The 19764-nt window shown below is 33.1% G+C and overlaps 1 protein-coding gene across 2 annotated transcripts; it reads left to right on the plus strand.

Moving 5' to 3' along the window:
- The first annotated feature begins 203 nt into the window (after positions 1-203).
- LOC117221846 (cytochrome P450 6A1) lies at positions 204-18006 on the plus strand. Of its 2 annotated transcripts, none has more exons than XM_033473131.2 (7): positions 204-326; positions 1631-1756; positions 8758-9106; positions 10618-11143; positions 13793-14014; positions 16599-16850; positions 17100-18006. In XM_033473131.2, exons 3-7 carry the CDS (start codon positions 8771-8773, stop codon positions 17267-17269), a joined length of 1506 nt encoding a protein of 501 aa, XP_033329022.2. In that variant the 5' UTR covers positions 204-326; positions 1631-1756; positions 8758-8770; the 3' UTR covers positions 17270-18006. The 2 variants fall into 2 exon arrangements, with proteins under 2 accessions (XP_033329022.2, XP_076383632.1); XM_076527517.1 differs by having other exon boundaries at positions 282-326; positions 1573-1756.
- Positions 18007-19764: the final 1758 nt, after the last annotated feature.

The following is a 19764-nucleotide window of genomic DNA, read 5'->3' on the forward strand; positions in this document are numbered from 1 at the left end:
AATTTATATGAACTGTTATTCGAACAATTTATTCGAGATGTTACTCGAGTAAAATTTTGTTTGAAAAATGTATTCCAATAAAATTTTTATTCCAATAAAATATGCCCATTTATGAGCGCTATAACCGAGCGCTACTACATAGCTGATACTGTATCATTTTTTACACGTTACAGATAAGAATACAATGAATGATTGGTAACTTTCAATACTTGGTGTTATCTGATCGCGGTGCTATAATAAAAAGAGATGCCGTAAGGAACCTACTATTCGTGTTGAACATTGACTGTATACCAAGAAAGTAGACCTCAAGCACCCCGCTTTCACATGTAATTTTCTTCTCTAGTTATAATATTTCTCTTTCGTTCTGTGGTTAAGTCAAGTGTTTTACGCTATGATTTAACAACTATTTTGGTGTAATAAAAAATAGCTAACACAGTTTTATTTGAGATCTTTCAGATATAAATTCGTTTAAATTAAATTAAAATTTATGTTGTCATACAGATTGTTACTGAACTTGTGGTACAAGCGAAATGAGAGTGAATCTACATGAAAAAGTAAGTCGAAAATGTGGAGTGACATTTTTTCGTACGAATCATCTTTTTTGAATAAATCGATGTTAGATGTTCGTTGAATACTTGCATATGATCTCGCTTACGCATACGTCTGAAGATATTAAGGGATAAACATTGAAATGATACTTTTTGATGAAGAGGTTTTTTATTAATTCGAAAATCGTTGGAAACGTTTACCGTTCCTTTGCTAACATAATAGTAGCCTGTATATTAGATTTCTGTGTACGTTCCCAAATATTTTATTCATTGTAAGAAATACTTCAGATAATATTTCAAATAGCATTTTATTTGATAAACAATCAAATAAATGGTAAAATATAATTATTTTGATAATCTAAAACGAACAAAGTATTTTTCCTCTGCATTATCAACGTACATAAAATATGCACTTTGCAAAGATGACAATAAATTTCATTTGCGAACATGATTTCTTATGATCTCTCGTTTTACGTTCCGTTAATTATCTTCACAATTTATTTTCAGTATTCTATCTTATGTTTTATGTTATTAAAATAAAAACTATTTTATTTTGTATTTTAGATTATTAAAATAAAATATTTAATTTCATGCTATAGCCTCAGATACCAAGATAAACTATTTTATTTTACGTTTCACATTATCAAAATGAAATATTTATTTCATGCATTATATCTCTGGATAATCGAAATCAATATATTTTATTTACTGAAATTTTATGTCCTACTTGAAGTACTATTCTATTTAAATTGTGAAGAATGTGTTATTTAAAATAGTATTTCAAATATTTTTTCTCTATAAATATTACCCAGTTCTGTTTATAACATAGTCAAGTTTACGCGTATTCTACGAATAATTAACATCGATTTATTCGAAAATGAAGTTCCGAACGAAAAAATGTCACTCTACATTTTCGAATTATTTTTTCATGTAGATTCGCCACCTTTCCACCTTTGTATCACCAGTTCGATAACACTCTGTATATAACAGAAACTATAATAAAAATATTCATTTCGGCTTGCAGTACTATTTCGAATTTTGCATTCACTCAACATCTTATTTTTCTTATGCACGATCTCTAGATTGAAAAGTTGTGAGTCGAAGTGTTGACGACACTTGTGTAGGATCACAAGTTTTTCGAGCTGATGCAGACAGCCAATAGTGGAAGCACGCGGGGATTCGCAATTGACGTGGCGTGAAGATTTTAAGTAAGTTCGGTTTTATATCAACAATGTGAAAACTTTTATTTTATTTTATTTTAATTAAAATTCCCTTCGCATTAACAAATACTGTCTAATATAAGCAACAGTATTTTTACAGTGAACCGATGCAAAATGATCGCTCGTTTTATATTGCACTGCATTATATAATCATATATAATTTAAAAATCAATTATTATTCAAATATGATACAATTTTGTTTTTGTTGTTTCGAGTTGTTCATCTAACGTTATCTAGTACGAACTTAAAAATTTTGAATAGTTATGAAAAAGTAGAAGAAGTTTTAATAATTAAGGTTATTAGTATTGTATAGCAATAGCAACACCATTGTATACTTTTGTATACTTGGTCCGGTGCGCGATCCATCTCCATGTCGACTATATCGACTGACGTTTCATCGGATATCTCCTTCGCTGTCCTTCAGTCTACTGAATAATTACCGTTATTTTCAATGCTGTTAGTTAAAAATAAAAATAATATCGATCCATTTGAAATAATAACAATTACAAATAATGAATTATTTTGACATTGCTTTGTTTCAAATATGACAAAAGAAATAATGCTTTAAATAACATGCAACGAAAAGATCTCTGATTTGAAAAACTTTTTACATCAATTTGCTTTAAACGAAAGTCTTCCTTAGTAAAGGTATAATCTTCTTAATAATAAGCGATAAAAATATTTTATATTAAAAAATCTGTACAGCAATTTGCTATTAGGAACACTCTTTTCTCAAGAAGTTCATTTTTAAAAGTTTTGTATGAGGCTATTATCTGATATTGTTGGGAAAGGAAATAATCGTTCCACTGATGTGGAAGATGGAAGGGGAATGTTAATCTTCAGGAAATTGTTTTCTCTTATCGAGCCATCATTTTATAAAGTTAAATCGGTACTTTTATCTTGTTGAAATGTCAATGAGGATATCAGTATGATCCAAATTTAGAGAATTACGTAATTATCTCAATTAATTATTTGAAATAATTGTAAGTTAAGGTAACATATTTCAAAAAATATTCCAGAAATAGCATTTCAAATTGCATCACTTCACTTCTATAGTATAGTCTAAGCAAATTCCTTACCAATTGAAGATTGAAGTAAAGCAAATAGCATGTACGTGTACATAGGTGTGTGTGTGCGCGCGCGCGCGTGTATGCGTGTGTAAATTTTGAAAAGATGTATTTTCTATAGTATTTTCTTACACAGAATCGAATTATATAAAAATTAGTTTTACGACTTCATTTGTGAGTAACAAAAAAAGTTTTTTGTGAAAAAATTATTGGATTGCAAAATCCATACACATTTTTCTTCAATATAACGCACACAAATCATAGTAAAAGTTTCAGCTTAAGGACTTCATGTATGTTCGAATTATTTTGATTGTTGCAGTAATTAACTGCACTATAGCTGTATATATGGTGTCCCTTTCATCCTGCATATTCACAAATTTTCGTTAATTTTGTTTATATGAAAAAATGTGTCGTAACAAATCTATTTGGTATTAAGAGACGAATGAAAATGAAAAAATGAAAAAAAGATTGAAATTAAAAACTTCTACTCTTTGTTTTCAACTTATTTTTGCATGTAGAATCATTACCCGGCCGCAACACGATTTTGGATTATTGTGACATATAATTTCTATGTAAAATTGATTTGAGACCCATGGATCCTTTGACACTTATTATCCCTATAATGTGTAGAATAAAATGTAATAGAAAAAAGTTTCATCTTGAAAATCATGCTGAAGGTCACTTTTACGGGAAGTATTTTTAACAGATCTCCATCGATCCGAGGATATAGAGTTCACAATATGTTGGTCACGACAAAACCTTTTTTGACACACTGTAACTAAGTTTTTTTATAATAAATGATATTATATTGTAGAATAAAATAATGTCTCTATCATTATTCGAAAAATGGTATTACAAAATAAAAGATACATAAAGATAAGTATCAAACACACAATATTTGAAACTGTTATTCGTCAAGTTCTAAAAAGAATGCTATCACTATAAAGCCTGTAAATTTATTAACGTTGAAAATACGTGCCAGCAAGAAAAAATGTATAAAAATAATATAACATCCCTAATTATATAGTTATTAGAAGTAATAATTCAACTATTCATACAAATAACTACACTTTATATTATATCTCTCCAGTACATGTTTCATAAATACGATTTCCACCATTTAAATGTTCGCGCCGAATACAAATATTATTGTCTCCATATAATATATTCAGCTTTCGTAGTATAAATGAAATATGTAGGATATTCGATTCATACTAACGTGCCTAAATTCATGAACTATCGGTAATACTGAGCATGGCACCGAAATGGTAAGGGGATCTTAGAACCCTCCAAACCTCAGACAGAAGAGCCAGTATTCGCGAGATTTATTGTAGTAGTACTAGAAATTCTCCATTAATATCTTGAATACTCTCAAGTCCCCGAAACAAAATTTTTATATATCGAATCCTCTTCTCTTATACCTCCTCCTTTCGTCTGGAGCGGTAGTATGTTGCTTTTGGATATTTATCTTTTTTTTGAGCAAGTGAAGCAAACAAGGTTATGACGATTCTCGCATTCAACAATATTAAATATCTCGAAAACATCAAACTCTCCACTTTCTACATGCACAAAAGATACCTTTTTTACAAGTCACCCGTTGTATAGGTCGCTTGCCAGCCGTAAAAAAAGTGCAAATCCCATTCCTCATTATTAGACTGTGGATCTTTATACAAGATAAAAATTTTCGAAGATAATTGTAAGAAACAGAAATTAAATTAAAAATAAATTATTTCTTTTAATTATTTTGATAAGTTGCGAATAGCGTAAATGCATAAAATCCATAGTCTACTATTTATAGTAGTAACAAACATTTTCTCCAAGAGAATGAAATATAAGGATATGAAAATTTGACCATAGAAATCGTGACCAAGGACACTTGTGAGAGAACATTCTTACATAGATGTTTACCGTTCCGAATGTATCGAATACGATACGATAGCCGAGATCAAACATTTCTTAACGAACTGTACACACATTTGTCGCAGGAAGTATATTGACAGCTTTTCAAACGGAAGAACTTTTTTAAGATTAGTCCAAATGACATGAATTTATCTTAGATGACAAAGGAACTAGTTTACTAGAAAATGACTATACTACTTTTTTTGTATTTTGCTATTACTTGGGATGACAAAAAAAGAAAAACTCATGATTTTTTAACTTGTTTATCTGAGCCTATAACGAAAATTTTTAAAATACGTTTTATAGATCCTGGTAACTTATATGCTTACTGAAAATTTCATCGAAATTGCTTAACGCAAAGTTAAGCTGCAAGTGTTCAGAGATTTAAAAAACTGCATATTTCTAACAGTTATTGATCGAAAGTGTCCAAAATTTGGATTCGCTATTCTCGCGATCTTTAATTGTTCACAGCTTATTTCACCGATTTCAATGAAATTTTATAAGTAACAGGGATCTACAAATAAACATGAATTCTTTTCTTTTGTTGTCATTCCAAGTAATAGCAAAATTAAAAAATGTAGTATAGTTATTATCTAGGAAACTGGCTAGTTTCTAGGAAATTGGCCCCTCTATCTAAAAAGTAATTTAAATCATTTGGTATTCAAAGTATTTATTATAAGACATGGAAAAAAAAAATTTAAGGTATTTTTCAAATATTTCTCCTTCCACACTTGATGTTAGACTATTTGATCTTTCAAACCACAGGGTTTATTGAATTATGTTAAAAGGCGTACACACATATAAATTATATGTGTTAGTATCTGTTCTTCTTATCCTTCTTGTACATATTTTGTCATGTTCGTTTTCGAGCCATTCTATAAAAGTCTCTGCTGCGATATTGAAACTTGTACGATATCAATCATCTGTTACTCAAATGACATGCTCTTTCTGTGAAAACCTATCAGTTGACTGATTGTTTGTGAATAATTAGTAAATCTCGTATTTTTCAGTAAATTAATTGAGATAAATTGATTTCATGTAACAGGTTTTTTATTAACATAACGTGCAGTATATATCATAAATATGCCAATCTCCCAGAATTTTAATAATTCCATTTTTTTTAACATAAATTTTATCACAATAAATGTTCGTAATATGAACCGCACCCTTGCCAAATCAAAACTTCCCAAAAAAGAGCAGAGAAGAGTGACAGAATAGTATCTACATGAAATATTGTTTCTTAAATTACCCTTAAGAAGTATAAAGTAAAAAGTATAAACTAAACATTATAGAGTGATAGAGTAGTACTGAAGAAGTATAAAGTCAATTAAACATTATAGAATATTCTATTATAATGTAAGTTTAATGTAATGACACGTATTATATGATAATGTATAAATGTGATCTGTCTAATATATAGTAGTAGGCATGTATATCTGGACATATTCTAAAACAGAATAACATTTATAAAATTGGACTAAACCAGTTGAATCTTTTTGAGATGTTAGAAGGAGCAGCTAGCTGGGCAAAGTGTTACAATTTTTTGCAAAAATGGCAATTGAGAGAAATAACAAGAAAAATTAAAAAGTCACGTTTTCCGTAACTTACACAAATGCTGAAAATTTCATCGAAATCCGTTGATGTAGAGACAACTAATAACTGGAACATGCTAGCATTGTTGGCCGAATGAAAAACTTAGATTTCCACAAACTGTAATTTGTAGGTAATTTGTGATAATTTGTACCACAACTGTATCTCGTGGCAATGTTAATCAATTTCGACGAAATAAAAGAAAATGCATCGGATAGATGTTTGTTATAGGCACACAGAGATGAGAAAAGTTTAAAAACATGATTTTTTAATTTTTGTTATCATTCCACCCAACTGCAGTGTTTGCAAAATTGTTTACGCATTGTCTGGTAAATTAACTCTTTTACTTTCTCGATTGGAAATTTGTTCAACTAAAATTACATGGTTTAAGCAGAATTTTAAGATGATTGTACCAAATTTTTTGTCAACCCTTTCTTTCCGGAGTTGTTAAAATTTTTGTGTAGATAACCTACAACTGTTTTTACATTCGCAAAATACTGTATGTTATGATGCTTGTCGAATTGGTCTTAGCATCCCCTAAAAAATGTGTACAAAAAAATCCTTAAGTATGTTAGTTTAACTAAAAAATTTCTAATCGAACCACTAGCAGCAGAATGAATTAAGCTTATCACGTTCCATGCTCCACCCCCTGTATATTTGTCCACGTTCGTATATATGTACGGGGTGGTCCACCGAAACGTTTCGATATACATAAGTATCTTCTCTAACAGTGATGTCGCTAAAAATTTTCTTACGTGGAATTTCACTGCTATTAGGAGACGAATATCACGCAAAAGTACTTCTTTAATTCAATAATTGACATACTTATCCTTCATATTTTTCGGTGTTCCGAACAGGGAAAAGGATAGCGATTGAGAAAGAAAGAAGGACTACGGGTCTAGGCGTTCGGAAGATATTAAAGAATTCATGTGAGCTCAGCCCTTCAAATTTAAAATTCAATATACCTTATTTTTGGCTTTTCGTCGACGAAACATTTAGCACTGTATTCCTCTCGTTTGCTGATTAAAATATGATTAAACATGAATAATACAAATTACTCTACAGTAACGTAAAAATTGGTATTTTAAAGACCGAACAGTTCTAAATAGAGCTTTTAGGAAACACACAATTGACCATTCTCGAACTATAACACATCACTCAATAAGACTTCGGTCTAGCTAAGAAAAACAAATTTTTTTATAGAAATTCGACTTTATTCGTCAACGTACTCTTCTTCAAAAGTGATACATTCATTCCAACGCTCTTCCAACTTTTCGATGCCTTTTTTGTAGAACGATTTGTCTTTGTTCTCAAAATAGGCCTCCGTTTCGGCAATCACTTCAACATTTCAGCCAAATTATTTTCCCTGGAGCTTCTTTATAATGTTTGCGAAAAGCCAGTAGTCGCAGTAGTCACAGCCAGTAGTTACATTGCGATACTCATGGGTCAAAACGAAATATCTGGAATTCTTACAAGTTCCTTGAAATATGTACATATACATATACATATATTCTTTCCAGGTGTGTGTACTAGGATCCCAGTTGCAATAAGCCTCAATCTTAAGAATGAACTTTCTGAAGAAAGAGTTTCGTCCGAAGCAAATACTTGTAAAGATTTCATAGAATAAAATGTTTTATTACATATTATTTCAAGGATTATATCTTGGTACAGACAGACAGACAGACAGACAGAGAGAGAGAGAGAGAGAGAGAGAGAGAGAGAGAGAGAGAGAGAGAGAGAGAAAGTTTTGCTTAAAGCAAATCGATGTAATGACTTTCGAAAATAAAATATATTTGCTGCATGTTATTTTGGGGATTATTTAATTCGTCACATTCGAAATAAAAGTATAACGAAATAATGAATTATTTGAAATTGCTACTACTTCAAATTGAGCTATGTTACTTTCATTTCCAAATAACAGCACTAAAAGCAGCATTTCAAATAAAATTTTCCCAGGTCTCGCATGGACAAAATTGGAATTATAATTGTTCACGTTATTCTTTGATGATCACTCATCCACTGTTCAAATCGGATGATAGACAGATTGAGACCTTTTAAGCGACTATAGCATATACCTTCTAAAGATTAAAAATAATTTTACAAAAATTTCTAAGTGATAATTGTTAATATCTTCCGGTTTGTTTATACTTGTACACTTTATTCTTCAAATTCTACAAGTTTTCTATACAAAAACGAGTATAAATTAGCTCATTTAACAAATATAAAGATGTGAATCAAAAATGCTTCTAAAATTGTAATGAATTAACACGTATATGCAAATAAATTAAACACATACATTAAAACAAAAAATGTGCCATTAACGTAAGCGTGAAGTGTTGGCCAAATAAAACGTCAAGAAACTAAATAGAAATTAAGTAGAAATATGATGAAATGTTTGTTTATTCCTGAAGCATTCGTAAATATTATTTTTAGGAAGCCTACGATCATGGCTGATTATCTCCAAATACTCAGCGCCATTGCGTTGGTGTTCGTTGCTGTATATTATTACTTAACATCAACCTTCGATTTTTGGAGAAGGAAAGGTGTACCTGGACCTGATCCAATACCTGTATTTGGCACTATTAAAGATGTTCTCTTGAAAAAAGCAACAATTGGCGTTCATATAAGGCAGCTGTATGAAAAATACAAAAATGAGCCCCTTATTGGAATCTTTATAAGCGGAACTCCTAATGCTGTCGTATGTGATATGGATCTCATTAAGGATGTTCTCATCAAAGATTTTTCTGTTTTCGATAATCGTGGAATCGTTTTTAATGAGAAGGTAGGCATAACAAATGTATTTACGCATATTTTCCTTTGATATAAGATCAAAGAATTGTATTAGAAACGTTTAACTTTTTACTAGAAAATATAGAAGAACAGGTTAAATAACTCGCAACCGTTCCATATTTGAAAAAACATTATTAGTCAAAGAGAAGAAAATTGCATTTGGTGTGTAATAGTTGTCAAGATTTTTCATTGCTGGTTAAATTACCTGCAACGTTAAGAGCAGGAGAGAGAGATTCTTATTTTTTTTTAATGTAAGCAATGAAAATAATATACGTCTGAAATTGTTGGATGTCGAATTCCTATGTAAAAATTGTCACTCTGAAATTATCTTTGGCCCATAAATCACCTTGTCGCTTTGCCTTGTAAAAATGCCCGGAACGGTCAATTACTTCAGAAACTAAGAATTTTTGAGAAGTGTGGACGTATGAAACGTAATATTTAATGTTCACAAATGTTATCACTTTGAATGAACGGAGCAAAGTATAAAAATTAAAGTATAATTATTAATATTAAAGTACACTTATATACAATTTAATTATATAAGTAGATTTAAATGATAAGGAGTCCTCTCCAAAACATCAGTTGTTTATGTTTTTTCTTAAGTTGTCTGAATTATGAGCTTCGAAACATGGGATCCCCAAAGTCTTCAAATGGTCGATTGTTTCAGAATACCAAAACGTTTCTGAGGATACTGCTTAAAAGTTAAAACATTCTATTGAATGGATTTCATGTGGGTGGCTCAATGTCACATCAAGCTCGAAGTTACTCTGAGTTGGAGCAACTAAATTTTTACTATGCCAGTTTTATCTATGCCATATACAGCTGACAGTGAGTCCTTTAAGAAATTCTAGTTCACGGCCTTTTTTCTATGAAAACTGTTTATTATGATTTTTGAAAGATATAGATAAGCTTGACGCGACCTTGATTTACTCACTCAAATCCATTTGATCATGGAATAAAACTATTCAAACTTATGTTGACCATTGAATAAAACGATTCAAACATTTTTGTTCAAAGCATTCATTTCAAAAATACTTTTCTTCTGAAATAATCGGCTGTTCCGAGACTTTTAGAGACGCGCTTTTCAAAGGTCATAACTCAGACAATTTTCATAGAAGAAACATAAATCCATTTAAAAGGATCATATTGAATTTGATATGACTTTGACCATTAAATAGAATGCAATTTAATGCATCCACATCCTTGTCTTGTGAATTTTTATATATACATATAATATACATACAGGCTTTCTTCTTAAAATAGCTGATCATTCCGGGAGTTTTGAGGGACCATGTACACTGCCCTACGCGACAAAAAGGCAGCTTTGTGTTTACATGCACCTCTGCCGATAGTGGTCTTCGTCACCGTTATCGGATGGGAACGGTGCGGCAGTAGGACAGCTCGTAAGAGAGGGAATGTAAACAGAAAGTCTTCTTGTCGCGTAAGAACTCTACAGACAACATTTATAAAAAATGAAAAATCTCATTATTGTCATGGCTATAGGTGGAACCATTAACCAACCACATCTTCAATTTAGAAGTAAAGAGATGGCGGCCACTACGAACAAGGCTCACGCCAGTTTTTACATCTGGAAAACTCAAGGAAATGTTTCACTTGATAATGGAATGCTCGGAGCACTTAGAGAAATATTTGGTAAAACTAGAACAAGAAGGGGAGCCGATAGAGTTTCGCGAAGTAGCAGCAAAATTCACGACTGACGTCATCGGCAGTTGTGTTTTTGGGATTAACATGAATGCATTATCCAGTAAAGAAAGTGAATTTCGGCGAATGGGAAAGAAGGTTTTCTCAACTTCGCTATGGGATACCTTAAAGTTTACATTCCGAGAATTTCTGCCGAAATTATACTTCTTTATTATGTCTCTACAACCGTATTCGAATGGTACTAAATTTTTCATACGAGTTGTATCGGACACTATCAAGTATAGAGAAGAAAATAACGTGATTAGGCCAGATTTCATGAACATGCTGAAAGAGTTAAAGAATCACCCAGAGAAGTTACAAGATATCGGTAAGTTTTTATTTTCTTTACAACTGTTATACGGGGTGTCCCAAAATTATCGTATTCCCGGGAAATGGGGCGATTCCTGAGGTCATTTGAAATAACTCTTTCTTTGACGAAAATGCAATCTGCGGTTTTGTTTACCAGTTATTAACGAAAAACACAGTGGCCAATTAGAGGCGAGCGCGTGAACGGCTACGTAGTCGATCGAGTCAGTGTCTCGCGGCTTCGGCCGGGGGCATGAAGGCTTCGAGCTGCGTTCGAAGCAATGGACAAGTCAGGGAGCGTGAACTTTCCGATTTTTTTTTTACTACATTACGGTGACAATTCTATAAAAAACGCAGTTAATCCTTATTTTAGAATGTCTGAAGAATATTTACTAATTTTTCAGAGCAGAAATAATTACTAGTTTAACCGTGATAGCCGTTTTAGATATTAATTAAGCCGATTATTGTGAAGATTAACAATAAAAAATCCCGTCAAACTTACGCAAAAGATATTTTCGTTTCAATAATTCCGTATCCAAACAGAATTCAACGAACGAAAGATATGTTTGTTTAAGAATTGTGAAGAATGTATTTAGCAATAAACTCACCTATTCAGTTGAGGACTCATTTGTTGCTTGTGAATGTGAGTTACGATTCACGATGTCGGTGCACTGACCTCGTTCAAAATTCAGTCGATCTCATTTCGATGGCTATACCGAGGAAGAGATATGGTCGGAGGCACTTTAGGTAGGAACGGTATCATAAACACGGATTTCACTTTCACAGCATTGTCACCAAACACTGACCACTTAATGAATCCTCGATAATGAAGGAAGGTCGGTCGAACTCCTCTCTTTGATTCATTTTGATTAAAGAAGTTCACAGAGTTTACTTTCACATCACTGTTTCCAAATACTGGTCACTCAATTAACCCTCGGCAGTTGGGGAAGGTATGCAGATATCCTTTGGATTCCTCTCGTTGATTTCTGTATTAACTGACCGCGTTTGCAATATTCTGCCGCAACCTCCGCACTGTTTCATTCACATTTCCACGACACCCCACAAATATATATATATATATATATATATATATATATATATATATATATATATATATATATATATTGCGACGTTAGCTCGATGAAGACTCGAGAATGACTAAAAACCGCAGCCATGCCCCTGGAAACCCTGTTAAAGAATTTTACAACTTTCACCTGGAGACACATCTGTTGTGCGTGGAACTATACGTATAAGCCACAATTTTAAAAAAACGCAGTTTAAATCTTGACCGGGAAGGAAAATTATTCATGAGATTAAGATAACCCACAAAGTTGAGGAGTATACAAAGTATTTAGATTTAGTCATCTTAATACCTACCGGTTGTTGTTGTTGTTGCATACGGGTCCAATTTTGAACTAAAATTGTCTGATGTCATCATTCAGTAGACTGCTTAAACAGAATCCTCAGCCCTACAGCCAAGTTTCAAATCGTTTCCAGCACAAAAATAATTACAGGGTTAGATCGAAGTAACAGATTATGCTCTATGTTTTCTATTCTGCAGAACGAAAAGTTATGAAAAAATCAATAGGCCTTCTGTGGGGCACAACACTAAGAATGTTTTCAGAATTTTTCATTTCAAAATTAATTTTCTAAAAGATTGGCAAACTTAAAAATACTGATTTTATTATACATTAAAGTTACCACGGCCCCACATTTGTATTTTTTCAATGGTAATGTCTAATTATAGTTATTAACGTATAGCTTTTTAAACATTTTGAACGAGACGCACTTGATTAAAAACCCCAAATAGTTGCGAGATTGGTTATGGTTAAATGCTTGTGGGTGTTGTGTGAGCTGACCGTGAAACCAGTCCGATTGTGTATACACTGTCGGACAAGAAGATAGCGCACTTTTAAATTAACATAATTTTTATTTATTTAATATTACAATCGAGGTTTTGTTTTCATACAAATTTTCAAAATACCACTATAAACATACAAAAATGAAATAGTATTGAATTTCACCAGTCTGAACAATTTTATTTGAAAGGAAACAAATTTGTATAGGAATACAGTGATACAAAATGATGGCACATTTGTAGCAATAAATCAAGGAATGATATTTGATGCTTAATATTTTGAGACTCCTTTATATTTATTAACAGTCATCGTTATCTTTGACAAAGATTTATAGAGTTTTTTAATAGTTTTTTGCTTCAATTGCTCCCTCCTATCTTGAATACATTTTTTCATTCGGCAATGTTTTAAAATTGTCTGGCATTTGCTTAGGCAGCTCGGTTATGACTTTCACAACAATTTTTAACAATATGACCTTGCTGTCAAAATTACGAATTCGCTCTCACTTATGGACTATATAGTAGAATGTAGAAATGTACTTTCCATTTTACTAACATAATCATGTGTTTGTAGAGAAATAAATTTATTACGTAAATTACCTACAAATTTGTTCACTAATGAAATTATTGAAAATAACACGAACTGATACCCATAAGTGTGATTATTATAAAGTAAATGTCACTGGCTAAATGTAAATTACTAAAATTCTTCTGAGTATATAAATGATATCATTCGGAAGGTTACCCGAGTAGTAAATAATAAATGATTGAATAGTTTCATTCGAATTCAATTAAATAGTCGATAATCAATTTCAGAATTGACGGACAACTTGCTGGCTGCGCAAGCGATGGTCTTCTTCGCAGCTGGCTTCGAAACATCATCGACTACTATCTGTCACGCTCTTTATGAGATGGCGCTGAATCCACAGATGCAAGAAAAATTGCGTGCAGAAATTAAAGAGTTTAGTATAAAAAACAATGGCTCCATCAAGTATGATGATATAAAAGAAATGAAATATTTAGACAAAGTTTTTAAAGGTACGTATACACATATATTCGTTGATAATTGTTGCATAATTTTGGTTGTGTTTTTTGGATGAACTACTAGAACTTTGCAAAACCATTCACTTATTTATGGATAAACTGATTGTTATCTCTAACCATCATTCCCCAAATAGTTTCGAAAGTCCCGCTTGAATTAAATTAACGGCAACTGCGAAACGTAGGGGAATTTGGTACAAAATACGACAGCAATAATGCAGCAATCGGTTAAATTTACAAGACCCAGCTCCAGTCTTCTTAAAAGCCTGGGACTTTTTAATACAGTGAAAAGAAAGGGAAGAGACGTACATCATTTGACTGATACAGTAAATATGCAAAGAAAATTTTTATTTTCAGTCATCTTCGCCTTAATTTTGTAATTATAACACCAAGCTATGGCTGAAATTCTTCTGATTAGAATGAGTCCAAACATGATGTAAATCTAATTACGTTTATCGAAGAAGTCTTTATTATAAATTGCTTATTATTTAATCCAAGAATTAAATTACGTGTTCGGATTCATTTGAATCAGAAGAATCTCGGCTATCCTTTAATGACATAATTATAAAAGAACACAAATTAATGAAAATGAAATTTTCTTTATTGTCCGCTTATTTGTAAAAAAACAATTTATCCATGTATATTATCATGACTTTTAGATGATCTTGAATACTATAAATCGCGTTTAAATAGGAAAATGAAGTGAAACAAGAATAAACGTGTTTTAATGTAGAAGCACTTACCTTTATTGTAGGTAGTGTACGAAATGACGTGTTCATCGTCATCTAATAGTGATGATATTATACACGTATGAATTCGTTTTTTCGTGAGCTATAATATTGCATTAACGAAAATATACTGTTCCATTTAAAAAGTCGACAATGACCTTGAAAACTCGACTTAAAAATTTTTGAAGAAGAATAAGGATTTTACTTTTATATTCGTCCCATGAAATCGTGTCATTTTTCACGTGCACATTTCTTTTTAACATCAGACATAACAGAGATATTACGTACGCTCAAGATAAAATGAACAAATGCTTGTTGAAAAGCTATAATTTAATCGATTTGGAGTTGTTCGGGGTTAAGTCAGGGGAGTGAGAGGATAGGGTTGGCCGTGAGCAGTGTATTCAGGAAAAGTCACTGCACATGAAGTGGGGGTAGGCGACGCATGCGCCTGCCTGTGCGGCAGTCCAGCACAACGACATGGCGCGTCTACTGTGTGAACGTTATAGTTCTTAAACTGCAATCGCGATGCATGATAGAGCCTTTGTCTGATCAGTAGTTCAGAATTATAACGTTCACCCGGTAGATACGCTACGCCGCCGTACGAGACTCCCTGTGTATGCGTCGTGACCTCACTCCTTGCGTAATGACTTTTCTTGAATGCACTTGAAAATGAAAGCACTTGAACTATATCTCCTCTTTGGAAGGGCCCAGCCGATTAACCTTTTAGCGGATGTAATCTTTCAGAACGACACGCCACTATAGTGGCTTTCGCGGATGTCATCTCTCTGGACGACGCGCCACTATAGTGGCTTGCTCTAGTAGCTCACTCGCTCATCGTTTGAACCAAATAATCGTCTTCATATGCATTGTTTCACACTTCTTTTGTCTTCACATCGATTTACAACAGTCTACAGGGTGTCCCAAAAATGTCTCGCAATCCGAAAGTGACGGGTTCCTCGGGCCATTTGAAGCAACTTCTTCCTTTACAAAAATTTTCTCCGAGGCACCGTTAACGAGTTATTAACGAAAAACAGTAACCAATAAGAATCGAGTACGGCTGACGCGAGGCGGCCCAGCCAACCAGCGCACGAAGCCCAGTTCTGCTCATTGGCTCGATCGCCTTGCGCCAGCTGAGCTTGTCTCTCATTGGTCACTGTTTTTCGTTAATAACTCGTTAACGGTGCCTTGGAGAAAAATTTTGTAAAGGAAATAGTTGCTTCAAATGGCCCGAGGAACCCGTCACTTTCAAGATTGCCCTTCGAGGTTTCTTAATGAGTATTACACCGTTCGATAGCTGACTTTTTAATACAGTAAGTTCGCTGTATCGGTTAGAACAATACAATACTGAATAAAATATTATAGAAACTTGTCTATTGTTTTGAAGTAGTTGCCCCTGCACCCATAAAGTTTTCTGAGATTATCTGGGAAACTAAGGTGGAGGTGTATAGGGAACAATTGTTGAAAATGACGTTCTTGACAACATATGCCAATGTTGAGATCATCGGAGCTGGGTTCGTTAAACCAAATATTTACCTTTTATCTTGATAAAAAAAAGTGGAGTTGAATCATTCAAATATTATCAAAATTCAATATAACATCGGCTGTTTAAACAATTACAAGTTTTTAATTTTTTTACATCATTGCCAGCAAATTAACATTTTTAAATAATTGAAAATGTTGTTACCTAGAAGCGTACTATCCTACAACTTGAAGATATTGACGTGTTAATTGTTCCAATGTTTTATTATTTATCGCAAAATACAAAATATCTCATATGAGTAACAGCTCTAATTTATACATATATGTTTTTTATAGACCTAATATTTTAAGTCACATATTCTTTTAATTCACAGAAACACTAAGGAAGTATCCACCAGGAGCTATGGTGAGGAGAAAATGCAACAGCGACTATACCTTCAGTAATACGAAAGTAACAATTCCTAAAGGTACTAGAGTATTGGTTCCGGTATTAGGAATTCATCACGATCCCAGCATTTATCCAAATCCAGAAGTCTTTGACCCAGAAAGATTTAACCAAGAAGCAGTTGCGCTGAGACATCCAATGAGCTACTTACCTTTTGGAGATGGACCACGAAATTGCATTGGTGAATTAATAAAGAAAATTTTATTATACTTTGAATTCGATTTGTGCATGTTTTCACTTTTTTAAGACCGTAGGTATATAGAGTGTTGAAGATTTACTACCCTCGGTGATTACTATAAGTCATTACAGTCTTTGACAGTTCCTTTTCAACACCCTGTATATTTCTACAGCTTCTATAATGTTCAGTGCATAATATTTGACAAATCTTGTGTCACGTTTATTTCAATTTAATTTGTAATTTTCCTTCTAGGTGCACGTTTTGCAGTTTACCAAACGAAAATGGGCATAATAAAAACGCTAACAAATTTTAAAGTCGACGTTTGTGAAAAAACAATGATTCCGTATGAAAGTAATCCACGTGCCATAATATATAGTCCAAAAGGGGGAATATACTTAAAACTAAGTAAGGTAACAAATTGAGCCAAGACGTAAAAGAGATTAAAACAAGGTTCAAAATGTTAAGGATATCGAAGCATCTACAAGAAACAGATATCAAAGGATTATTAAAACTATAAAATTCGTTACATTTCTCATATTTATTGTGTCCGTATGGTAAACATCCGAATGTAATTCGGTAAAATAAAGTAAGAAAGTAGTGTATAAGTCTGTACTTCCGAAATAGACCTGTCGCCGATCAATATGGCGTTTGGAAGGGAGATGGGGGAGGAGAGTAGACGACAAATATAAAATATTGGTTTCGGCCATTTACTTATACTAGTATTATTAATACTAATTTTCAAGATATTAATGAAAAATCTAAGCTAAGTTAACTTAACCGCACACAATAATTTGTATAGATCTCATAAGTTATACAGGGCGATTATCTTGTTAAAGATCTCTAAAACAGTTGTTTACAGTACAATGTTCCGGCCATATTTTCCATCTCAATAATATTCCATCTCATAAGTGGTCCGATTCCTCTTGGCCTAGTACCATCCTGCAGGACTTCAAGTCAGCAGAGCACAATACATTTTCCCGTTGAACGTTTTCCGTAGGCATTTGGTTGTCCTTTCCTAACAAGACAATTCCTTCTAAGGACAGAAATAAACAGTCTTCCTTATTTTACCAAGACGGTTTTTCTCGTGTCTCAAGTCTAACTTCGTATTGTGTACTTTGTAAAGTCTTGTCAGTAAATAAATTTCACATTGTATGTTCAATAGAGTGTGGATTGGGTCATTCAATTAGCTCCTTGCCCTTACGATTTATGTTTCGATAGCGTGTGCCACAAACAACAACAAGGCGAGACATTTCACGTTGTCTTACGGAACATAAATAGATAAAACTGGATAAGATAAAACTGATTTAATTTTGTAAGCTGTTTGATCAATAATTACGAACGAATCATTAATAAACGTAAAAGATTCAAATAAATAATAAATTAATAAGTTCTGATTCTAATTTCTGAATATTTTACATTATTGTCGTTCTAGTAAATTTACAGAAAATTAATAGCCTTCAACGAGCCTCTTAAACAAATTCATTTCAATTGTTGTTTCTTTAACTGAGTCATAATGTAAAGTATGTGCAGTGGGTCAAAAAAGTATTGGCACAACCAGTTTTCTTCGAATATCTTTAAACTATAAAGTAATCTATTAATTATTAATTAGTAATAATAAATTATTAACATTAACTATGTTTATTAACGTCTTTTGACGCACATAAATAGTATGTTTACTGAGAAGTCTCAGTTATTTGTTATAAGGAAATAAAGTCAAGAAAACGAAAAATCCAGAGTCAAAAAAGTATTGGCACACGTACGATTTTGCTATAAGAGCAAGTGTTACCCGCTTTCGTACGCGACAATTTCGGATTCAGGAACGTAAACATAAACAGCATTTACTGTTATGAATCTCTTATCTCATTTAACACAATTAGTACGTGTTTACACTATGAACAAGAATCATGTCTACGAAGAAGAGCGAGTTATCATTGAGCGTGCGAAATGAAATTATTTCATTACACAAAAGTGGTAAATGAAGTATAGTTGTCCTCGTCGACGACTTTCTCAATTGCAAAGGGGAGGAAATTCTCTATCCTTGAAACTGAAGAGAGAATTGTCTCGAAGAAAATAACTAAGGAAAGTTGTCGCCATCTGAAAAGTCGTCTTCTTTCAAGCGACCAGTCCCAGGATCCGGACTTTGTCACTTTTACGAGTCCTTGAGATCCAACCGTCTATGGTATACACTCGGGAAAGCTAGAATTTCTGCGTCTGATAATTCCCACCTTGCAGGTCGGCTATAAAACCTAATTATTCTTATACCGTGCGAACAACAGCAACGCGTTTACTCCAAGGATGCTGCAGAGGGTTCAGGAGAACGTTACGAAACCTGTCAACGCTGTACGTGTTGTTAACGGTGCGAACTTCGAACATATTGTATGTATTCGATATGCAGTGTATCTTGGCTGGGCGCATCCCTCTAGTCCTTCTTGCAGATGAAAGGAGGAAAATCTTTCAAGATTACACCTGCTTCAGTCATACTGGTGGCCGTAAGTGCGATCTGAACAGGGTGAAAAGCTGGGACGGATCGGCCAGTGGACAGTACACCTACAAACTCATTAAGGACATATTTGAGTGGCTGAAGTGGTAACATCAAAACGAGCTTTGTGTAAGATGTGGCCCCCACGACTCACAAGGGCAGGTTCCCTCGGATTACCTTGTAAAGAGCTCGTAAAGCTGAATCCAATGATATTCAGTGTTGGCGGCAGACGGCTTATAGTTCTTGAGATAATTAATTTTAAACTAAAAGGTACTCCCCACTTCCTGCAACGCGGTGCCTAGCTGCATAATCTAGTTCGTCTTCCTGGCCTTTTATTAGCAAGTATAACATTAATTGTCTCAAAAACCATAAGCCGTCTGCCTCCAAAACCGGATATCATTGGATTCAGCTTTACAAGTTCTATCGCTGTACCAAATC

Source organism: Megalopta genalis, unplaced genomic scaffold (genome assembly GCF_051020955.1).
Source record: "Megalopta genalis isolate 19385.01 unplaced genomic scaffold, iyMegGena1_principal scaffold0026, whole genome shotgun sequence".
Classification (NCBI taxonomy): Eukaryota; Metazoa; Arthropoda; class Insecta; order Hymenoptera; family Halictidae; genus Megalopta; species Megalopta genalis.

Coding starts and splice junctions, on each gene's coding strand:
- LOC117221846 (XM_033473131.2), top strand. CDS start 8,771: ATGGCTGATTATCTCCAAATACTCAGCGCCATTGCGTTGGTGTTCGTT. Junction 11,144..13,792: donor AGAGAAGTTACAAGATATCG/GTAAGTTTTTAT, acceptor AATCAATTTCAG/AATTGACGGACAACTTGCTG. Junction 14,015..16,598: donor TTTAGACAAAGTTTTTAAAG/GTACGTATACAC, acceptor TTTAATTCACAG/AAACACTAAGGAAGTATCCA.